The 20,034-nt window shown below is 39.0% G+C and overlaps 1 protein-coding gene across 1 annotated transcript in view; it reads right to left on the minus strand.

Moving 5' to 3' along the window:
• Positions 1-654: 654 nt before the first annotated feature.
• LOC122563179 (C4b-binding protein beta chain-like) overlaps positions 655-20,034 on the minus strand; it is a 38,455-nt gene continuing 19,075 nt past the window's right edge. Inside the window, exons 6-8 of the mRNA XM_087973569.1 lie at positions 9,117-9,210; positions 7,959-8,032; positions 655-2,026 (exon numbers count right to left, since the gene is read on the minus strand). Coding sequence (XP_087829695.1) covers positions 1,845-2,026; positions 7,959-8,032; positions 9,117-9,210 — 350 coding nt within the window. The 3' untranslated portion in view covers positions 655-1,844. The remainder of the gene's footprint in view (positions 2,027-7,958; positions 8,033-9,116; positions 9,211-20,034) is intronic.

Here is a 20,034-nt window from a genome sequence, read left to right on the forward strand (position 1 = left end):
TATTTCATTTCAATTTTGTTTGGTCAAAGGTAGAAATTCACCAATACTTCAATTTGATACATGTCAGTTCAATTCGTAGAATTATTGTTTTAAGTTTTTTATGTAACATTTTTGCTGAGTGCCATTTTGAGCCAAGATTTCTAGTGCCATACTGCCCACTCTAATAATGTTCATCCCTTTCAATCCAGGAAATAAAGTAGGAATAGCTGTAATCCAACATTAAATGACTTATTTTGATCTGCTACATCACTGGGATGTGTAGGGCCATGATTTCTAACTAACAATTATTGAATTAGACCCAGAGTTAACAACGACTATTGCATTTAAACATCCCAGAGGTTTAACAGATCCAAGAATCAAATCCAAGTCTGGATGGTGACAAAGGTTGTAGATTGGAAAATCAAAGGCAATGGGTGAATTTAATAACTTTACTGTAACATGTTTAAAAAAAAATCTATTTTCCATATCACATCGAAAAGAGATTTCAATTGCTGTAACGAGGCAGTGAAATTGTTCCAATGTTTTGTCAGGAACAGATACAACAGTGCCATCATGTGGTTAGTGCCTGTAATTAGGCAGTAACATGTAGCAGAAATGAAGACATAGAAATTTGTAATCGCGAAAGTAAATGCAAAAACACAACTGGATATGAAGTTTTCTGAACACCAAAAGTATTTATTCAAAATACATAACTTTGTCAGATAGTCTCTTTACAACTTAATGAAGACACCCAATCTTGTGAACAGAAATAAAATGCTTTAAGGATATTCTGAAGAGCTAATTGAAAAGGGGGAGAATTGACATTATAACAAACTGTATATGTGTGGCATTATTCTTTCCAACTAACTGCAACACATGTCCTCTGCCCAAATGTGCGGTTTCAAGATTGGCCTGCTGAGTCATTTGAGCACACACAAATCATAATGCCTGGCAGATATCATCATCATTTCAGAAAGTGAGAATGACACTTCAATGTTTTATTTTTAACTGTGATAGACTTGTGACTTTGCTCCCTGGACAGTTATCTGATAGAGCCAGCCATCTGCTTGTTCAGGAACTCCATTGATTCCAAATAAATGAAAATTGGGCAAGTTCTTATTTGTATATAATCCATTTCACCAAATTTCCACACAAGCAGTGAAGATGCAAATCTGTCCTGATCCCCACCTCAATTTATTTTTTTTAAGGTGAAGCAAAATTTAGTCCATTTTTTGCAATTTTTAAAAAAGGTTTTTATGTTCCAGTCTCCAAGCAGCCATCCAAAGACTAAAGGGCTTTTGAGTAATTACTTTCAAGCTAATACCTCTTTGCAACTCTTGTTCTATTATAGCCATCCACCTGGTTAGACATTCTGCATGTGTGTTAGGCTTGTTTTCATCAAAACTCTACCAACAGCCTTGGATCATTACTAAATTGCCTTTGTTTTCGTCAGGCTTTGTTCTAGCAGCTTGGCATAAGCCTAAATGCAGATTGCAAATTTGTCTTCCACTGTGTTGCAGCCACTGTCAGTGAATTAAAGCCAAAGGGAGTAACAATTTTCAAAAGATCAACTTTTCTGAAATGAAATTGAAGCATTACAAACATATACAAAATTTTATTTATGGAAAAGCAAAACACTCTTGATGTGCATTCCTCACTTTTGTTAAATCCATACTAACTATTCCGCGTAGACCACATAGAAAAATGCAAATATTTCAAATAACAAATTCTAATATTATAATTAATTAGAACAGGTTAAATTCATAAACTTATCATTTGAGTTGTTTAATGTGATTATGGTTTTGATATACAATATGGGATTAGTAACTGAAACAGGTATGATATTGGTTAATGTTTCAGAAAGTTTACAGATTATTTTCATCCACATACTGCTCCATCTTTTTAAGAAGGTTTTCCTTCAACTTAAGAATTTCACGTTCACTTTCAAGCAGCTGGTATTTTGCCTTGATCATATTTTCTTCCTTGATGACGACTTGACAGACCACTGCAATCATTTCTTTTAAAATGTTGATTGGAGGAAATTCTGCTTAAAGAATTAAAACCCATTACTTGCAGTTGCAGTTCAAGTACACAAACATAGATTTTGCCACTAACAAACTTTCCAAGTGAATATTATGCCTTTGCATTTTCAGTATTTATTGCAGTCTGAAAATTTAAAATCATGAATTACTTGACGATTTAATAATAAAGAAAGTCTACTTGTAACAATCTCTTACTTCATATTGAACTAACTCTACACATGGCTACAACACTTATTTACTGTTGCCACTCCTATGCTGCTGGCTCATACCAGGATTGCTGTGCTCTTCCAGCACCACTGATCCAGAATCTGGTTTCCAGCATCTGCAGTCATTGTTTTTACCTCATACCAGGAGTGCTCAAGCTGAAAATAGCCACTGTTGTGATTTTTCTATTCATTTATTTTAAAGGTGGAGGTGAAGAATTTAACTTCTAGTTTTGCTGGGAATAAGTCTCCAGCATTACCAAGACATTATAGGAAGATGATGGCCTACTGGTACAGGCATTATCACTGGACTGTTAGCCCAGAGATCCATGTAATGTTTTGGGGACATGGATTCAAGTCCTGCCATAACAGATGGTATATTTTGAATTTAATTAAAATCTTGAATTAAGACTCTAATGATGACCATGAATGCCATCTTTACCTCCACTGGCCTAGATGTGACTCCACACCCACAGTAATGTGGTTACCTTAATTGCCCTCCTAGCCCACAGCCTGTGCATGAATTAAAAAAATTGAATTATTTTCTAAACAAAACTAAAACAATACAGCTCCATAATTTCCCCCAGAAATGATTACAATGCACAATGAAGCCTTGTTGGGGCACGTGTAATTCCTAAGTACTGTCTCACCTCTGGTTCTTTGGCCAATCACCTGTAATGTGTTCTATCAACCTTCAATCATCCAATTTCTAGAATTGAAATACCTTTAGCAAATCTCTTTCAGCCTTTTCTGCTCTGGATCCCAAATTATTTAGATTAGATTCCCTACAGTATGGAAACAGGCCCATCGGCCCAACAAATCCACACCAGCCCTCCAAAGAGTAACCCATCCAGACCCATTCCCCTACCCTGCATTTGCCCCTGACACTATGGGCAATTTAGCATAGCCAATTCACCTGAACTGCCCATTTTTAGATTGTGGGAAGAAACCGGAGCACCCAGAGGAAACCCACACAGACACATGGAGAATGTACAAACTCTACACAGACAGTCACCCGAGGCTGGAATCCAATCTGGCCTGGTGCTGTGAGGCAGCAATGCTAATCACAGAACCACCATGCTGCCTTTAGTCCAAGTAAATGCAATCCTTCATTCTAAAACTATTCTAACAAATATCTTCTGCACTTCTCAGCAGCCTTCTTGTCCCTAAAGGGTGATCACCAAAAATAAAATGGACACAAATCTCCAGAGAGAGTTGAATTAGTGTTTAACATTTTTTTTCCTCATCTATGCATTGTATATTCTAATGTATTTATACATTGTACCATTTATAACATCCAGAATCCCATATACATTATTGATTGCTGTCATTATTAATGGGCATTACAATCTTCAAACATTTATGCCCAAACACAGATTGGTGTCATTTAACATGTATTGTTTCTATATTTTTCCTGCCAAAATACATAACTTCACATTTCCACCATGTAACCATATGCTCCATGGAACTCTTTATGTCCTCTTCGTATCTATCACTATCATCCTCGCTGTTTCCAACAATTCCAAGTTGCATGCGATCAGCAAGTTTAAAAATTGTTCCAAATGCCATTAATGTATATCAAAACAACATTGTGTGCTGAACTTTGGGAAACTCACTGTAACCATAACCCTCCATTCTGTATAAAAAACAGCCACTTACAATAGCATGCTGGTTTCCACCCTTCATGCTACTGCTGTCCCTTTTTATCTCATAAGCTTAATAACAAAATTGTAGCCAATGATAAAAAATGTTATCAACTGACTGCACTAATCTACCTCATTGAAGTTTTCAAGCAAATGTTTGAAACACAATTTTCCATTAGCAGTAAGTAATCAGTATAGAGTCTAATGGCTGCAGTTGAGGACTTGTACTCAAACTGGAACTTTCTCAACTGCTTTGATATCAAGAGTGAATAGGTTGAATGTAGAATTAATTCATAGTAGAGTAAAGCAGCTTCATTTGTCATTTCTAACATATACAGCTGGCACAATAAAAACAAGACAGTGTTCCTCCAGGACCAAGGTATTATATGAACACGGACTACACGAGAGTACAGTCATACACAAGGCAGCATAAAGTGCATAGAAAAGTGCAAAAGATGCAAGGCAGCACAGTGAATCCTGACAAGACAATAGGCATAGTGGTAGACAATTTACAATGTAACAATGAATGATCATTAATAAAATATTATTTTAGCAATAATTCAAAAAGTCATCTGAAAATTGCAAATGGAATAGGGGGTGATCATACGGTGTTAAGGAGCCTGATGGCTTAAGGGAAGAAATTATTGCACAGTCTGGCCGTAAGAGACCAAATGCCCCAGTATCTTCTGCCAGATGGCAAGAGGGAGAAGAATTTGAATGAAGGATGTGTGGGGTCATGCACAATGCTGTTAGCTTTGCAGATGCAGCATGTGTGTAAATGCCTGTAATGGAGGGCAGAGAGACCCCGATGATCTTTCAGTTGTAGGGTCTTATTATCCAAGACAGTGCAATTCCCGAACCAGGCAATGATGCAGCTGCTCAGGGTACTCTCAATGAACCCTCTGTAGAATGTGGTGAGGATGGGGTGAGGGGGGGGGAGGGGAGAAATGGGCTTTCCTCAACCTGCGCAGAAAGTAGCTGCTTGGCTTTCTTGGCTATGGAGCTGGTGTTGAGGCACCAGAGAACGTTGCAGCAAAAACTAAATTGTTTTAATGGGATATTTTATATGGGATAGATCAAGTCAGAGAGGTGGAGAATTTTTTTTGAGTGCGTTCAAGATAGTTTGCTGGAGCAATAGTTGTCTGGCAATCAACAAGGGGGCACAGGCTAGACTTGAACAAATGTTCCCTTGTTGCAGTATTATTAATTTCAATGGTACAGTTATGAAAATTTTGCTGAGGCAAACTTTTACACAATTAGTTAGAGACCAAAGACAGCAAACTAGGCACTAACTGCAGATGAACAGTGTGAGGTGTACACACATTTACTATAGTGCAGGGCCAGTATTTACCCAAAAAGCGAAAGTTTTACTTACCAAATGAAACTTTAAAAGTTGATTTAAAAAAGATGAGAGGTCACATAAAACTAAGAGAACATCAAATTAAATGCAAATCATAATGGAAATCAAGTCGGCCGGGAGAGGCATAGAGAAAGAAAAAAGACAAAGTCAAAATATTTGCCAAAAGAATTAAAGACACCATTGAAGGCTATCAAGCTAAAAGAAAAAGAAATCTAAAATTAAAGTTAACAAGGAAACAACATTTAAATCTAATGGCATTAAGAAATGAGCCTAGCCCTTAATTTTATTTCCATCTAAAAAAATATTAATTGGTTTGGAGGTGGAAGACTTGGAGGGAAGCAACAATAATTTGCAGTCAGAACACTCCATGCATTTTCTTCTTATGTCTTTCCACCCCAGCTCCACTTTAATGTAGTGCTATCCGAGAATATGGCAACACTAAACACCTGATTGCGACAATATAGCTACAATTCTGTACTTGCAATGTTCACGTTCCAAGAACAAATTAAAAAATTCGATCTGGTCTACCTAATAGTGTCCTAACTGTTTACCTTTGTAACTCTTACAGAAGCCTATTACTGCCAACATAAGCTAGGAACAATTTATTACATAGTTTTGCAAACTTATCTGGATTGAAATTTGGATGAGCCCTGGATTTATTCTGGGAGAACCCAAACTGAGCAGGCTATGGGTGAGAAAAGGCCAAATTCAGTCCATAAACAGGATTGGAAATAATATGTCTTACAATCAGGATGATTATCATGACACTAAAAAGACCACAACAGTCAAAGTACATGGAGATTGGCAATGGCAAGGTTTGTAGCACTCCTAATTGGAAAAATTTTGTCCTCTCAAATCTGCTGTTTTCTGGATTTTCTTGGCAAGAATGCTTTCCCAGTGCAGAGCATCACAGAATAAATTCTTTAAAGAATCTTTAGCCTGCAGATATCAGTGTGAACAAGATTCTCACGAGAACTATTATTACATATTTCGATTAATTTTCTCAAATAAGAGCTGGACAAACATCTGGTTTAAAATATGGCAAGTCCAGAAGGAGAAAATTAAATTGAAAGCTCAAAAATAGGTGCAGAAGTAGTTCATTTGACCCATTATTGCACTGAGCTTACTCAATTAATGATCTCTCAGAGTGTCGGATTTAGACCAAGGAGATGCTATCTACAGAAAACAAAAGACCAAAGACATCTTAGAAATGTGAGGACAGGTATCAAAGAACAGTACAGGACAAGAAGAGGACAGTTGGCCCACCAATATTGTGCTGACATGATGCCTTTCTAAACTAACAATCTTTTGCCTCAAGATGGTCCCTATCTCTCTATTACCTGCCTATAAACATATCTGTCAAGATGCCTCTTAAACATTATTACTGTATCTACCTCCAACACTATTCTGGCAATGCATTCCAGGCACTTATCACCCTCTCAGTGCTACAGGAGATGTTCACACATTTATTCCTGATGAAAGCCCTTCATTAGGAATCCACACAGGATGCCCAATGAAGGGCTTTTGCCTGAAACACTGATTTTCCTGCTCCTCGAACGCTACCTGACTTGCTGTGATTTTCTAGCACCACTCTAATCTTGACTCTAATCTCCAGCATCTGCAGTACCCACCTTCGCCCTGTTCATCTATTTAGTATAGTGCAGGGCCAGTGTATACCCAAAAAGCGAGAGCTTTACTTACCAAATAAAAACATTAAAAGTTGATTTTAAAAAGATGAGAGATCACATAAGACTGAGAGAACATGAAAATAAATACAAATCATTATGTGGATATTGTAATGAAACTTGCATCTCACATCTCCTTTAAACTTTCCTCTTTTTATAATAAACCTATGTCCCCTAGTTAATGGCATTTCTACACTGGGAATAAAACAAAAGAGTCTGACTATCTATTCCATCCATGTCTCTCATAATTTTGTAAACGTCTGTCAGGTTGTCCTCTTTCTTCGAAGCTCAAATGAAAACAAACCAAGTTTATCCAATCTCCCCTCAGTTTCCAAATCAGGGAACATCCTGGTAAACTGTTTCTGTACCCTCTCCAAAGCTTCCACATCCTTCTGGTAGAATGGTGACCAGAATGGCACACATTATTCCAAATGTGGCCTAATTGAAGTTCTATACAGCTTCAACTTGACTTGCCAATTTTTATACTCTTAAGCTCAAACAATGAAAGCAAGCAATCTATATGCCTTCTTGACCACCCTATCCACTTATGTTGCCACTTTCAGGGAACTATGGAGCTATATGCCTAGATCCATCTGTATGTTGACGCAACTAAAGAGTTCTGCCATTTACTATAAAATTCCCTCCTGCATTAGGTCTTCTGAAATGTATCACCTTGCATTTACCCGGATTAAACTCCACCTATGATTTCTCTGCCCAAGTCTCCACCCTGCTGTATCTAATCTGAAGTTTTGTCTTCAGTGGTCAGAAAAGTTAAATAAAAGAAAGACAAATCTGTGGACAATTGGAAGAAATTTGATTGGTCGATGGTCATTTCTTATTCAAAACTTCGCTTTCTAAATAGAGAAATTTGAAGCGAAATACTGAACAAGAATTATCTTCTCACTCTGAATATTTTCTGATAGCCATCAAAACACTGTAGACATTCTGAATAGTTCAGTCACCACTTCATCTCTTGAAATGCTTTATGATTAAAAGTGAAGAAAATCCAGTCAGTCATTTTACAAAATTTAGAACCCTAAACTTACTTTTACATGTTGGGACCTCACCACTCCAACCTGTGGCTGTGCACAACCGACTGTCATTACCAATCAGTTTGTACCTAGAAAAGTAAATCAAACTATTGTAGAAAATCAAGAGAAATCACTACTGTGAGAAAAATAAGTTAAAATGTTACAATGAAATTAGTATGGCATACTGATCAGGAAATTAAACCACTAATTAATTTCAATAAGTAAACTGCTATATAATTAAAATATTACTGACCCAGTGGCATGCAGGGATGCTAACTCTGGTGTTTTCTTGCTAGCTTCCAGAGCTCTCAGTATCTGACTGAATAACCCAAACATCAGGAAGGGAAAACTCTCCAACAACTACCTCTGCCCTTGTTGCCAAGGCCCTTGCCCACAACCTTTCATCCTTGCAATCTTCATCCTGCATGCCCCCTTCATGGTGTCTCTCACCTATGAGTTGTTCCTTCCTGGATCAGAGGGCTCAGGTGAATCAAGTACAGAAGGGCTATGGGTGTTTGTTTGGCCAGAAGCTCTTACAGGTGGGACATCTGACCCCAGGCTCCTTGCTCCTGTGGTTCATCATCTGACCCTTAAATACTTCAGTGGGACAATATGATGAAGGCATTTTTGAAAGAGGTGATGTGGGGTAACGTCAGCTTTCTATACTCTGATTTGATCAATATTTTGTCCACTGATTCTATTTTCTGGCAAGATCTGGTGCTGTTTCTATTGCTTGGACTTTAGAAGATGTCCATTGTTTTGCTAATATGATGCAAGTACAGTTAAAGGAAACTGAGTCACTACACAGCAAATATAAGTGGTAGATTTGGAAGAACCTGAAGAGGGAGACAACATCTGTCAATGCCGTTGCAGCAGTATGAATAATAAATCTGAAATTTACTGGGAAACTGTTTCATGTAACCTTTGAAGCACCCCATCACATTTCCAATGAAGCAAAGCTTTACACAGACACCTTCCTCACTCACAACACAACATATATTATCCTGTCTGCAAAAAAAAACAAACATTCTTCTTACTATGTGAGCACTTGTTAAAAACAAATTTGGAATCAGAGCGTAAGGAATCACTGTGACAATCCCCAAAAACACAATCATATCAAAAATATAATCCTTTAGCAAAACAATTCAGCAATTTGCAAAATAGAATACTTACCCTTCATTGCAATGATATATAACTTTACTTCCCAAATTATGATTTGCTTCATAATATCCATTCAAAATCTCTTCTGGATCACCACAATTTACGGCTACACAGAAAAAAAGTTAGAAAACCACAAAATCACAAAATGAAATTTTAATATCATTAATGGGGGTTATAACAACAAAGGTAACTAAACTGTTGCACTGTTCCAGAGTGCCTAGTTAGTCCTCATTATTGAATGTAATTTCAAATATTTTGGCAAACATATACCCAATTCACTCCATTGATTAAAAACCTCACAATAGTGGTCTGAACATTCTGTATTCAGTCCAAACTTAAGAAACCACAACAGATTTTACATGAGTGTAGGAACATCTTCAGCAGCCATTAGAAACTCAGCGGCGTGTAATGGAAGACCCTTCTCTGCAAAGCACCTATTTGTTATGTCACAGGATAGTGATGTTCAGTTATGACAACCCCAGCTGTATCAGTAATACACTAGTTACTGATAGTTTATGTTCCATTAATCTCAGTTCATATAGGATCCTTTGCCTTATTCAATTCAGTACTGTTTTGATGTTGAAAGCAGCTATTGTCACATTTGAATGAAGACTTGTTGCACCAATATTTCATGGTTAGACTATAAGATCATTAGATATAGAAGCAAAATTAGGCTATTTGGCCCACTGAGTCTGCTCTGCCATTCAATCATGGCTGATATGTTTCTCAATGCCATTCTCCTGCTTTCTCCCTATAACTTTTGATGCCCTTACTAATCAAGAACCTATCTATCCATCTCTGCCACAGCCTTCTGTGGCAATTAGTTGTCAAATTCCTCCTCATCTCAGTTCTAAAGGGTCATCACTTCAGTCTGAGGCTGTAGCTTTGGGTCCTAGTCTCTCCTATCTGTGAAAACATCTTCTCCACATCCACTCTATCCAGGCGTCTCAGTATTCTGCAAGTTTAAATGAGATCCTCCACTCACCCTTCTGAACTCCTATTGAGTACAGAGCCAAAATTCTCAACTTCTCCTCAAATGACCAAGGCCTTCAACTTTATAATGATTCTTGCAAACCTCCGCTAGAGGTCAGCACATTCATCTTTAGTCATGGGGCCCAAAACTGCTCACAATATTCCAAATGCAGTCTGACCAGAGCCTTTTAGAGCCTCAGCAGTCCATCCCTGATCTTGTGTTCTAACCTTGTCAAATTGAATGCTAACATGGCATTTGCTTTCCTAACTACCAACTGAACTTGCATATTAACTATAAGAAAATCCTGAACTAGAACACCTATGTCCCTTTGTTCTTCAGATTTCTAAAACCTTTCCCCATTTAGAAAATAGTCAATGCTTCTATTCTTCTGAGCAAAGTGCATATCCTCACTTTCCCACAGTTATTTCAACTGCTAATTCTTTGCCCATTCTCCTTACCTGTCCAAGCCCTTCTGCAGCCTCCCCACTTCCTCAAAACTACCTGTTCTTCCATCTACCTTTGTGTCATCTGCAAACTAACAAGAATGACTTCAATTTTTTCATCCAGATTGTTAATGTATAACATGAATAACTGTAGTCCCAATAATGATCCTACAGAACTTCACTTGTCATGACTGCCATCTGAATAAGACTCCTTTATCCTCACTCTCTGCCTTCTGGCAGTCAGCCAATCCTCTATCCATACCAGTACACTGCCTCTAACATTATAGGCTCTCATCTTATTTAGGAGCTTCCTGACTGGCGCCATGTTAAAGGCCTTCTGGAAATCCAAACAGATCATATTCAGTGGCTCTGGACTGAGGAACAAAGAAATATTGGTGTCCAAGTTCATAGATCCCTGAAGGTGTCAGCACAGGTAGATAGGATAGTGAAGAAGGCATACAAGATGCTTCCCTTTATTAGTCAGGGTGTAGTCAAAGACAGCCTTATTATAACTTTATAAAACATTGGTTAGACCACAGATTTGGGACTTTGGGTCTGTACTCAAATGGGTGAGTGGAGGATCTCATTGAAACTTACAGAATACTGAGAGGTCTGGATAGAGTGGACTTGGAGAAGATGTTTTCACACACTGTGCATTTCTGGTCACCACAGTATTGGAAGCACTTGATTACACTGGAGAGGGTGCAGAGGAGATTCACCAGGATGTTGCCCAGGATTGAAAGGTCTCAGTTCTGAGGAGAGACTTAATAGGCTGGGTTTGTCTTCCTTTTAGCAGGGGAAGCTGAGGGGGCATTTAATTTAAGTATACAAAATTATGAGAGGAATAGTCAGTGTCCGTCACAATAATCTCTTCCCCATGACGGGTGTGTCTAAGATCAGAGAACATAAGTTTAAGGTGAAGGGAAGGTGGTTGAGAAGAGATCTGAGAGAAAAAAAATCACCGAGGGTGGCAGAAATAGGGTACATGCTGCCTGAGAGGGTAGTGGAGGGAGATCTTGCAACATTTAAGAAGCATCCAGATAAGTATTTAAAATGCCAGGCCATAGTATGCTATGGGCCAAGTGCAGATAAATGGGATTAGTATGGTTTGGTATTTATAGGTCAGCGTAGACATGATGGACCAATGGGCCAATTTCTAATGTTTTTTGTATTGTTCCAGTTTTAGTGTAAGGGCCTATTTCTATGCTGTATGATTGTATTGTTTGCAACAAAGACAACTAGTTGCATTTGCATCCCAGATGTTAATAGCAATTACATGAAGTTATGAAGAGATTGAGAAAAAGAGTGTGCTTAGCTAATATCTGTGCATTTATGAAGAGAGTTCCAGGATTTTCACAGAACAGTAATAAAACTGGAGCAATATAGTTCCAAGCCTTGAGGTGTGTGGCTGGGAGGAGGACTAGCAAGTGGTGATGTGCTCATGCATCTGCTGCCCTTGTCCTTCTAGATGGCAGAGATCAAGAGTTTGGTAGATGCTGTAGGAAGAGCCTTGGTTAGTTACTGCACTGCATCTTGTAATAGTGAAAACTACTGCCACACTGCATCAATGGTGAGGGAAACAAATGTTGAATGTGGTGGATTAGGTGCTAACCAATTGGGCTACTTTGCCCTGGGAAATGTCAAGTTTCTTGAGCGTTGCAGTCACAGCACTCATCCAGGCAAGTGAACAACATTCCAACACACTTCTAACTTGCAGCTTGTATTTGGTATACAGTCACTGGAGAGACAAGAGGTCATGAAAGTACATTACCTGAAACAATTTATACTCTCCCTTGCTCTTCCCTATCCCTTTTTTTCTTTCCTGACAATCTCCTTATCAATGACATAGAATCTATCACATTTCTACTCTCCTTCCATGCTGAAGGCATCATGTCTGACTAAAAATAATACCATTCTTTCCAGCTCTACAAATGGTGCCAGACTTACTGAGTATTTACATCGCTACTTGTTTTTAGTTCAAGTCTGGATGGGATGCATCCAAAGCTATTGAAGTAAGCAAGAGTGGAAATTGCAGAAAGGTTAACCATAATCTTTTACTCTTCTCTAGACTCAGGATAGTGCCAGAGGACTGATGTAATTGTTGAAAAGATGAATCCAGCAACTAAAAATCACCCAGCTTGACTTTGGTGGTGGAGAAACTTCTAGAAACAAATTACAACATATAGGATGAATAGTCAAACAGAAAAATATGGGTTAATTTAAAAGAACAAGCATGGATTTGCTGAGGGAGAATAGAGTTTTTTGAACAGATAACAAAGAGGGCTGATGAAGGGAATGCTGTTGATGCAATGTACATGGACTTCCGAAGGCAATGATACAACGCCACATAGCAGACATATAAAGAAGCTATAGTTCATGGAAGAAAAAGGATGCGAGCAATGTGGAGACAAAATTGGCTGGGTTACTGATCAGAGTTAAAGAACTCTGGTTAAAGGTATGTTTTGGGCTGTTGGGAGATTTGTAATGAGCTCCCCAGGAGTCAGGTTTGGGAATCTGATTTTTTTCTAATATACATAAGCATTGTCTAGATTTTAGAGGGCAAGGGATAATTTTCAAATTGTGTAGTTGATATAAACATAGGAGAAATATGAACTGAGAGAAAGACATTGTAGAATTTCAAAAAGATACTGACAAGTTGGTGGAGTATATGGATGATGATGTCCATATAGGGAAGCATGAGGTGGTACAATGAATGGAGAGAAAGTGTAAAATAAAACATATTACTCTGCAGCCAATGCAGGAACAGTGAGACCTGGGTGTAAATTTGTGTAAGTCATTAAAGGCAGCAGGACAGATGCAAAAGTATTTGATAAAGCATACAATATTCTAGATTTCATTAATGGGCACAGAGAACATGAGCCAGGAGGATATGCTGAACTTAATATGGGATGCGAGTTAGATCTCTCCTGGAGAATTGTGTCTAGTTCTGGATGCCACACTTTAGGAGGATGTGAACACATTGGAGAGAGCGCAGATGATAATTAAGAGAAAGGTTTCACAAGTGAGAAACTTCAGTTATGAGGAAACTTTGGAGAATCTTGGATCATCTTCTGTGGAGAGAAGGCGGCTAAGTGGAGAATTGATAGGAGTTTTCAAAATCATGAAGAAAAATTGGAAGAAACTGTTACTGCTCGAAACAGGATGGAGAAGCAGTTGACACAGTTTTAAGGTGTTTTGGAAAAGGAACAATGCAAGATGAGGAAAAACATTTCATACAGTGTGTAGCTTGGTTGTGGACATTCATTGCTCAGAAGGGTGGAGGAGACAGAGTCAACTGAGGCAATCAAGAGAGTATTAAATACTTACTTAAGTAGAACCAATGTATAGGGTTAGGGGGAAAAAAATCAGAAAACTGACACAAACACAAAATACTCCGTGCACCACAGACATGATAGACTAAACAGTCTCCTTCTGCACTTTAACAATTCTGTTATTCTGTGAAGTCCAAATAAGTATGTGCTGGACTAATTCAGGGTCTACACTGTGAATCTGAGTTAAGCTGTATGCTGAAGTGCTCCTGGATAACAGGTTACAATAATCATGCAATGCCTAGTGAAATGATGTCATGTACAGTTACAGCCAGGCAAAAATATATCACCCGCCTACAATATTGATCAGTAGTGGTGAAACTGCACTGGCAGATCATCTTCAATCAAGAATTAAATCAAACAGACTCTATTCCAACTATACAAAAAGCTTTAACCTCCATAACCAACACCCCACTGCCCTGCATACCACCACTATCCCTGAGCGAGAGCTAATTTTGAGGATCTGAGAGATATCTTATTGAATAAATGCTGTTGCAGATTTGCTTCATTGCTGATCTAAAACAAGCCCAAAACAGCAATAAAGTGCTGCTTATAAGCAGCTAATAAGCGCTGCCTCTCCATGAAATCCCCAATGGCCATTCGAACAAGGTTCAAGTTCTCCGACATTTCCAGCAACCTGCAAAAGGACTGCATAGATGCGAGACAGATCTAAGTTAAGTGGATGGAATGCTGACATTGTAAGCACATTAATCCTTAATTGCAAATGCATATAGTGGTAAAAGGCATCTGCCGAATTCCACATGTGTACTGACTATGGGGATATGTTACACCATGATAATTATAAAGTCAAAACAGTCTGTGCATGTATCAAATGAAAGGCCATCTATTACACAGGCTCATAAGAATCAAAGGAATGTCTCTTTAACTTCCAGCATTCTTTGAAGCTCAGAATTACATGGAACATGTTCAAGTTTTTGAGTGATCACTATCTTCTCAGGTCATATGGAAATGGATCTCTTTCTTATTTGCTAACTTGGTCTGTTCTGTATTATTATGAGAGTGCCAAAGTTTAAATTTGGGAGAATATTAAAATGTCACTTGCTTGAGTGGAACATTTTCCTCTTAATGTCATAGCCTGCCAGTGCCACATCCAGCCAAATGATTCTTGGTGCAAAGCACTTGCATAATCTCTTGATAACATCCGATATGTCTGCAGTTGTTCGATAGGTGGCTTGCTTCGGACGATCATGCTGCTGCAAACCATTTAGCTGTGTCACAGATGCTTCATAGAATCATCATAGAATCCCTACAGTATGGAAACAGACCATTTAACCTACCTGAGGGTACTACGTTATGTTGAGGGAAGTTAGACCTAACAGAATTGCTTGGATGACAGGTTACTGAGCAATATATAGGTAAAAAATATATACACTTGCACAAATGTTATTAGATTAGATTAGATTAGATTACTTACAGTGTGGAAACAGGCCCTTCGGCCCAACAAGTCCACTCCGACCCGCCGAAGCGCAACCCACCCATACCCCTACATTTACCCCTTTAACCTAACACTACGGGCAATTTAGCATGGCCAATTCACCTGACCCGCACATCTTTGGACTGTGGGAGGAAACCGGAGCACCCGGAGGAAACCCACGCAGACACGGGGAGAATGTGCAAACTCCACACAGACAGTCGCCTGAGTCGGGAATTGAACCCGGGTCTACAGGCGCTGTGAGGCAGCAGTGCTAACCACTGGGCCACCGTGCCGCCCACAAATATTCACTCATTGGACATTTTAGTGGCAATTCTGTCAACTATCAAGCCGTGATCAGTAGACTTTCTTCTTGGAGATAGTCATTGCTTACTTCATATCCACATAAGCACAATATAATGTACGCTTAACTTATTGATGATGTTGAGAATCCATTCTGTACCTCGTTAAACCCCTCTGCTTAACCAGCGGTCTATGCATTTAGAGCTCTTTTAAAAAATCCCAGGACCAAGTTGTTGGCCATCCATACAAATAGCATCTTCTTTGACTCAGCTCATTCTCTATGAGCAAATGAACAGAAACAGGCCATCCAGAACACTGTTCCATCATTCTATTACGTTATAGATCCTCTGTACTCCAGCTTCCAAAATCTATAGTTTTCTGGGAACAGAGCATTCTAAAATCCATGGAAACTATCATTAACTCTTGCTGTGACATTTAGAATGAATGAGGTTTGATTAACTTGCAGATCTCAAATTAGCTACATTTATTAATCTATTGTTGTTTTCCCTACCATGTCTTTTACCATATTTATTCTGAGTGGCTGGTACAACACAGACCAAAATGATGGTTCCTGACAGATCTGACAGCGACATGGTGGCTCAGTGGTTAGTATTCTGGCTTACATTGCCAGGGACCTGGGTTCGATTCCACCCTCAGGTGAGTGCCTGAGTGGAGTTTGCACATTCTCCCGGTGTCTGCATGGGCTTCCTCTGGTTGCTCTGATTTCCTCTCACAATCCAAAGATGTGCTGGTTTGGTGAATTTGCCATGCTAAATTGCCCATAGAGGTCAGATGTATAGATTAGGTGCATTAGTCAGGGGTAAATATAGAGTAATGCATGGGTCTGGCGAGTTACTCTACAGAGGATTGGTGTGGACTTGTTGGGCCAAATTGCCTGTTTCCACACTGAAGAGATTCTATGATCTCCTCATATGATTAGCCACAGACTTCAGCAGTCTTATAGTACTTGTGGAATTATTTCTACAATGTTTTCCTGATGTTCCAATAAGTAGAAGCAATATACCATGTGAGGCCCAAGAGAGATTTGTATAACATCCTCAGGACAGCCCAACTGGTTGGGCTGTGATTTACTTTTATTGTTACTGTTATCAGCCACACAGTCATTACGGTATCCAAACAAATCTATAGGTTTATTCAAGCAACAATAGAACAGATAACTCATTAATGAGCCCCATCAGTGTAAGTAAAGGGACAACTGTCATTCAGAATTCCAGACATTTCATCAGAAAAGGACTTCAGATCTTTTACATCTCAACTAAGAGGCGGATAGGACCTCAATTTAATGTTAAAACCAAAACATGGCACATCCACAAATACAGTCCAGTCGCAGTGCTGCACTGAACTGTCAGTTTACATGAGCAAAGTTAAATGTTATCTGACTGATGTCAGTGAGAGAGGAATGTGCGTGTTCCAATAAGTTAGGCAGCCCTCAAATGACCTGGGCAAGGGCAACCATAACATCACTCAAAACTATATGCACAGATGTACTGACTCATATCAGACGCAGCCCAATGAAATGGTTTTTAAAGTTTACTTTCTGGGTTTACACTTGATGAGCTGGCAAGTTACTAGTGCACTGCATCTGAGTCAACAGCAGGAAGAAGCAGAGAAAATCCCCAAAACAGTTGCAAACTTCCGAATCCTTATGATTATTTAAGTCATAGCTTTAATATAAAAACACTGCAGAGGGCATTAATAATTTTAACAATAAGAGAACATACGCTTCCAAAATCTTTAGAAATATTCAATTGCTGAATTAGATCAGTTCATTTTTGAATATATAACAATCGGAAAATTTGAATGAATTTTACTAAATAAAATCCTGTCCAGCCAATTACTGAAGGGTTTGTTTCCGTGCTGTACATCTCTATGTCTCTATGACTATTTTAGCTGCAGGAGTAAATTGAATGGAAACTATTTGTACACGACCCCATCAGCTGTGAGATAGTGGAACAACTAAATTCAGACTGTTAAACAAATTTGAGTTCATTAATGTGTCATTAAAAAAATAGTGAACTGATACACAAGGACTTTCAATGGAATGTGCAATATGCCCTGAGAAAATAATATTACAAAAGCTGCTCCAATGCCTCCTCATTGTCATTTAGCTGGAACTGCAGTTGCCTAGTTCCATTCTTATTTCTAATGCTCAAAACCAGAGTGGCGTTTATAATCATCATTCTTGCAACTATGCACTGCTGCCCAGGTCAAGAAATCATTCTTGACTCCCTAATTCTCATCAGGATACCTGAATGAAATCATCCAAACAACAGTGCCAGTTTTCACAGGCATAGTCCAACTCTACCATTACAGGTCAGATTATTGACTGATATTTATTCCTGTGAGTTCACACAACTGGAAAAAGTAAGATTCAAGCATTGCAGCTAGGGAGACATTGCTGTACTCAAAATAAAGTTTCAAATCAAGGTATTCGATAGAAGAATACTATATACAGAGGAAAACAACTTACATTCCCAAACAAAAACACTTATCCTTCACTGAAAAATATTGCAAAATAGATTTTATCGGCTTAAATCAGTAATAATTGAGTAGCAAGGTAGCAGATGCCATATCCCAAGCCCTACACTCATCTCTGGAACATCTGGACAACAAGGACATCGGCGTTAGACTTGTGCTCATTGACTATAGCTCAACCTTTAACACCATTCTCCCCTTCTGACTGATTTCAAAACTTAGTGATCTTGGTCTTGGCTCTAACCTCTGCAACTGAATCCTCAGTTTTCTGACCCACAGAAAGTAATCAGTGAAGGTTGGTAACTGCATCTCCTCAGTAAAAACAATGACTGCAGATGCTGGAAACCAGAGCCTAGATTAGAGTGGTGCTGGTAAAGCACAGAAGTTGAGGCAGCATCCAAGGAGCAGTAAAATCAACGTTTCGGGCAAAAGCCCTTCATCAGGAATAGAGGCAGGGTGCCTGAATTCCTGATGAAGGGCTTTTGCCCGAAACGTCGATTTTACTGCTCCTCGGATGCTGCCTCAACTGCATCTCCTCCACAACAATGTGCAAGACTGCAGCCCCCCAAGGATGCATCCTCAGCCCCTTTCTGCACTCCCTGTACACCCATGGCTGTGTTGCCAAATTCCAAATAAATGCTGTCTATACGTTCGCTGATGACACCACAGTTGGACAGATATGCAACAACAATGAGTCAAAATACAGAATGGAGATAGAGGGCTTGGTGACATGGTGCAGTGAGAACAACCTCTCCTTCAACATCAGCAAAAATAAAGAACCGATCATTGACTTCAGAAAGAAAGGAGGGGTAAACACACCTCCCCACCCAAACATCTACCTCAATGGAATGGAAGTTGTCAGGGGAGACAGCGTCAAGTTGCGAGGAGTGGCAGTAACAGACAACATGTCCTGGACCTCCCATGTAGATGCAATGGTCACAAGGCACACCAACGCCTCTTATTCCACAGGCTTCTCAGGAAATCTGGGATGTCCATAAGGACCCTCACCAACCTCTAAAGATGCACCACTGAAAGCATACTGTCCGGGTACATAATGGTCTGGTATGGCAATCACTGCGCCGGACCATATGAAACTACAAAAGAAGGTGTTTGCACAGCCCAGATCATCATCTTCCATACATGGACTCCATTTACATGACTCAATGCCAGAGAATGACTGTCAACATCATGCTGAGCCATTCACATCCCAATAATGACCTCCAACAATCTCTTCCATCAGGCAGAAGATACAGAAGCCTGAACAGACTCAGCAGATTCAGAAACAGCTTCTTCCCAGCTAATATTAGACCGATGGATGGATTCTCTAGCCTCAAATAATGCTGACCTTGCTCTCGCCTAGTGCACACACTATGCAACGTAACCTGTATGCCTTTGTCTAAGTCTTTCTGATCTCTACACCCTTGCTTGACTATGATCTGCTCAAAAACAAAGCTTTTTAGCTGTACCTCAATACATGTAACAATAAATAAATCAAATCAATAGTTAAAGTTAATATCAACTTGAGATACAAATAAATATGTTTGCCTAGCCCCAGCCAAACACCAACATTCACTTGGCAATCTAACAGATACAAAAATTTTGTGAAATGTACCACCTCCTTATATTCCTGAACCTTGAACTGTGGAACAGAACAGCTATTTGGCCTCTGTCTACATTAGAATTTCAGAGGTGTTAACCCATTTTCTTGTGAGGCTGTAAGCAATGGGGCTATGAGTTGCTCTCAAAACTTTGTCAATTTGGTAACAAGTTGAGGGACTAAAGTTCAATAATTTAATTAAACTATGTTCCAACTTGGTGGTGCATGCCCATAATTTCTGCCTTGATGCTGAACAAACAGTATTCAGATTAAAGAAGGTCTTCAAATGATTCCACACTTTAGAATTGTTGCTACAATATTCCTACCTAACTGTTATAACAATAGTTAAAAATCACT

This window comes from Chiloscyllium plagiosum, unplaced genomic scaffold (genome assembly GCF_037043375.1).
Source record: "Chiloscyllium plagiosum isolate Xiang-an unplaced genomic scaffold, Cpla_swu_hap1 HiC_scaffold_26, whole genome shotgun sequence".
In the NCBI taxonomy this organism is placed as follows: Eukaryota; Metazoa; Chordata; class Chondrichthyes; order Orectolobiformes; family Hemiscylliidae; genus Chiloscyllium; species Chiloscyllium plagiosum.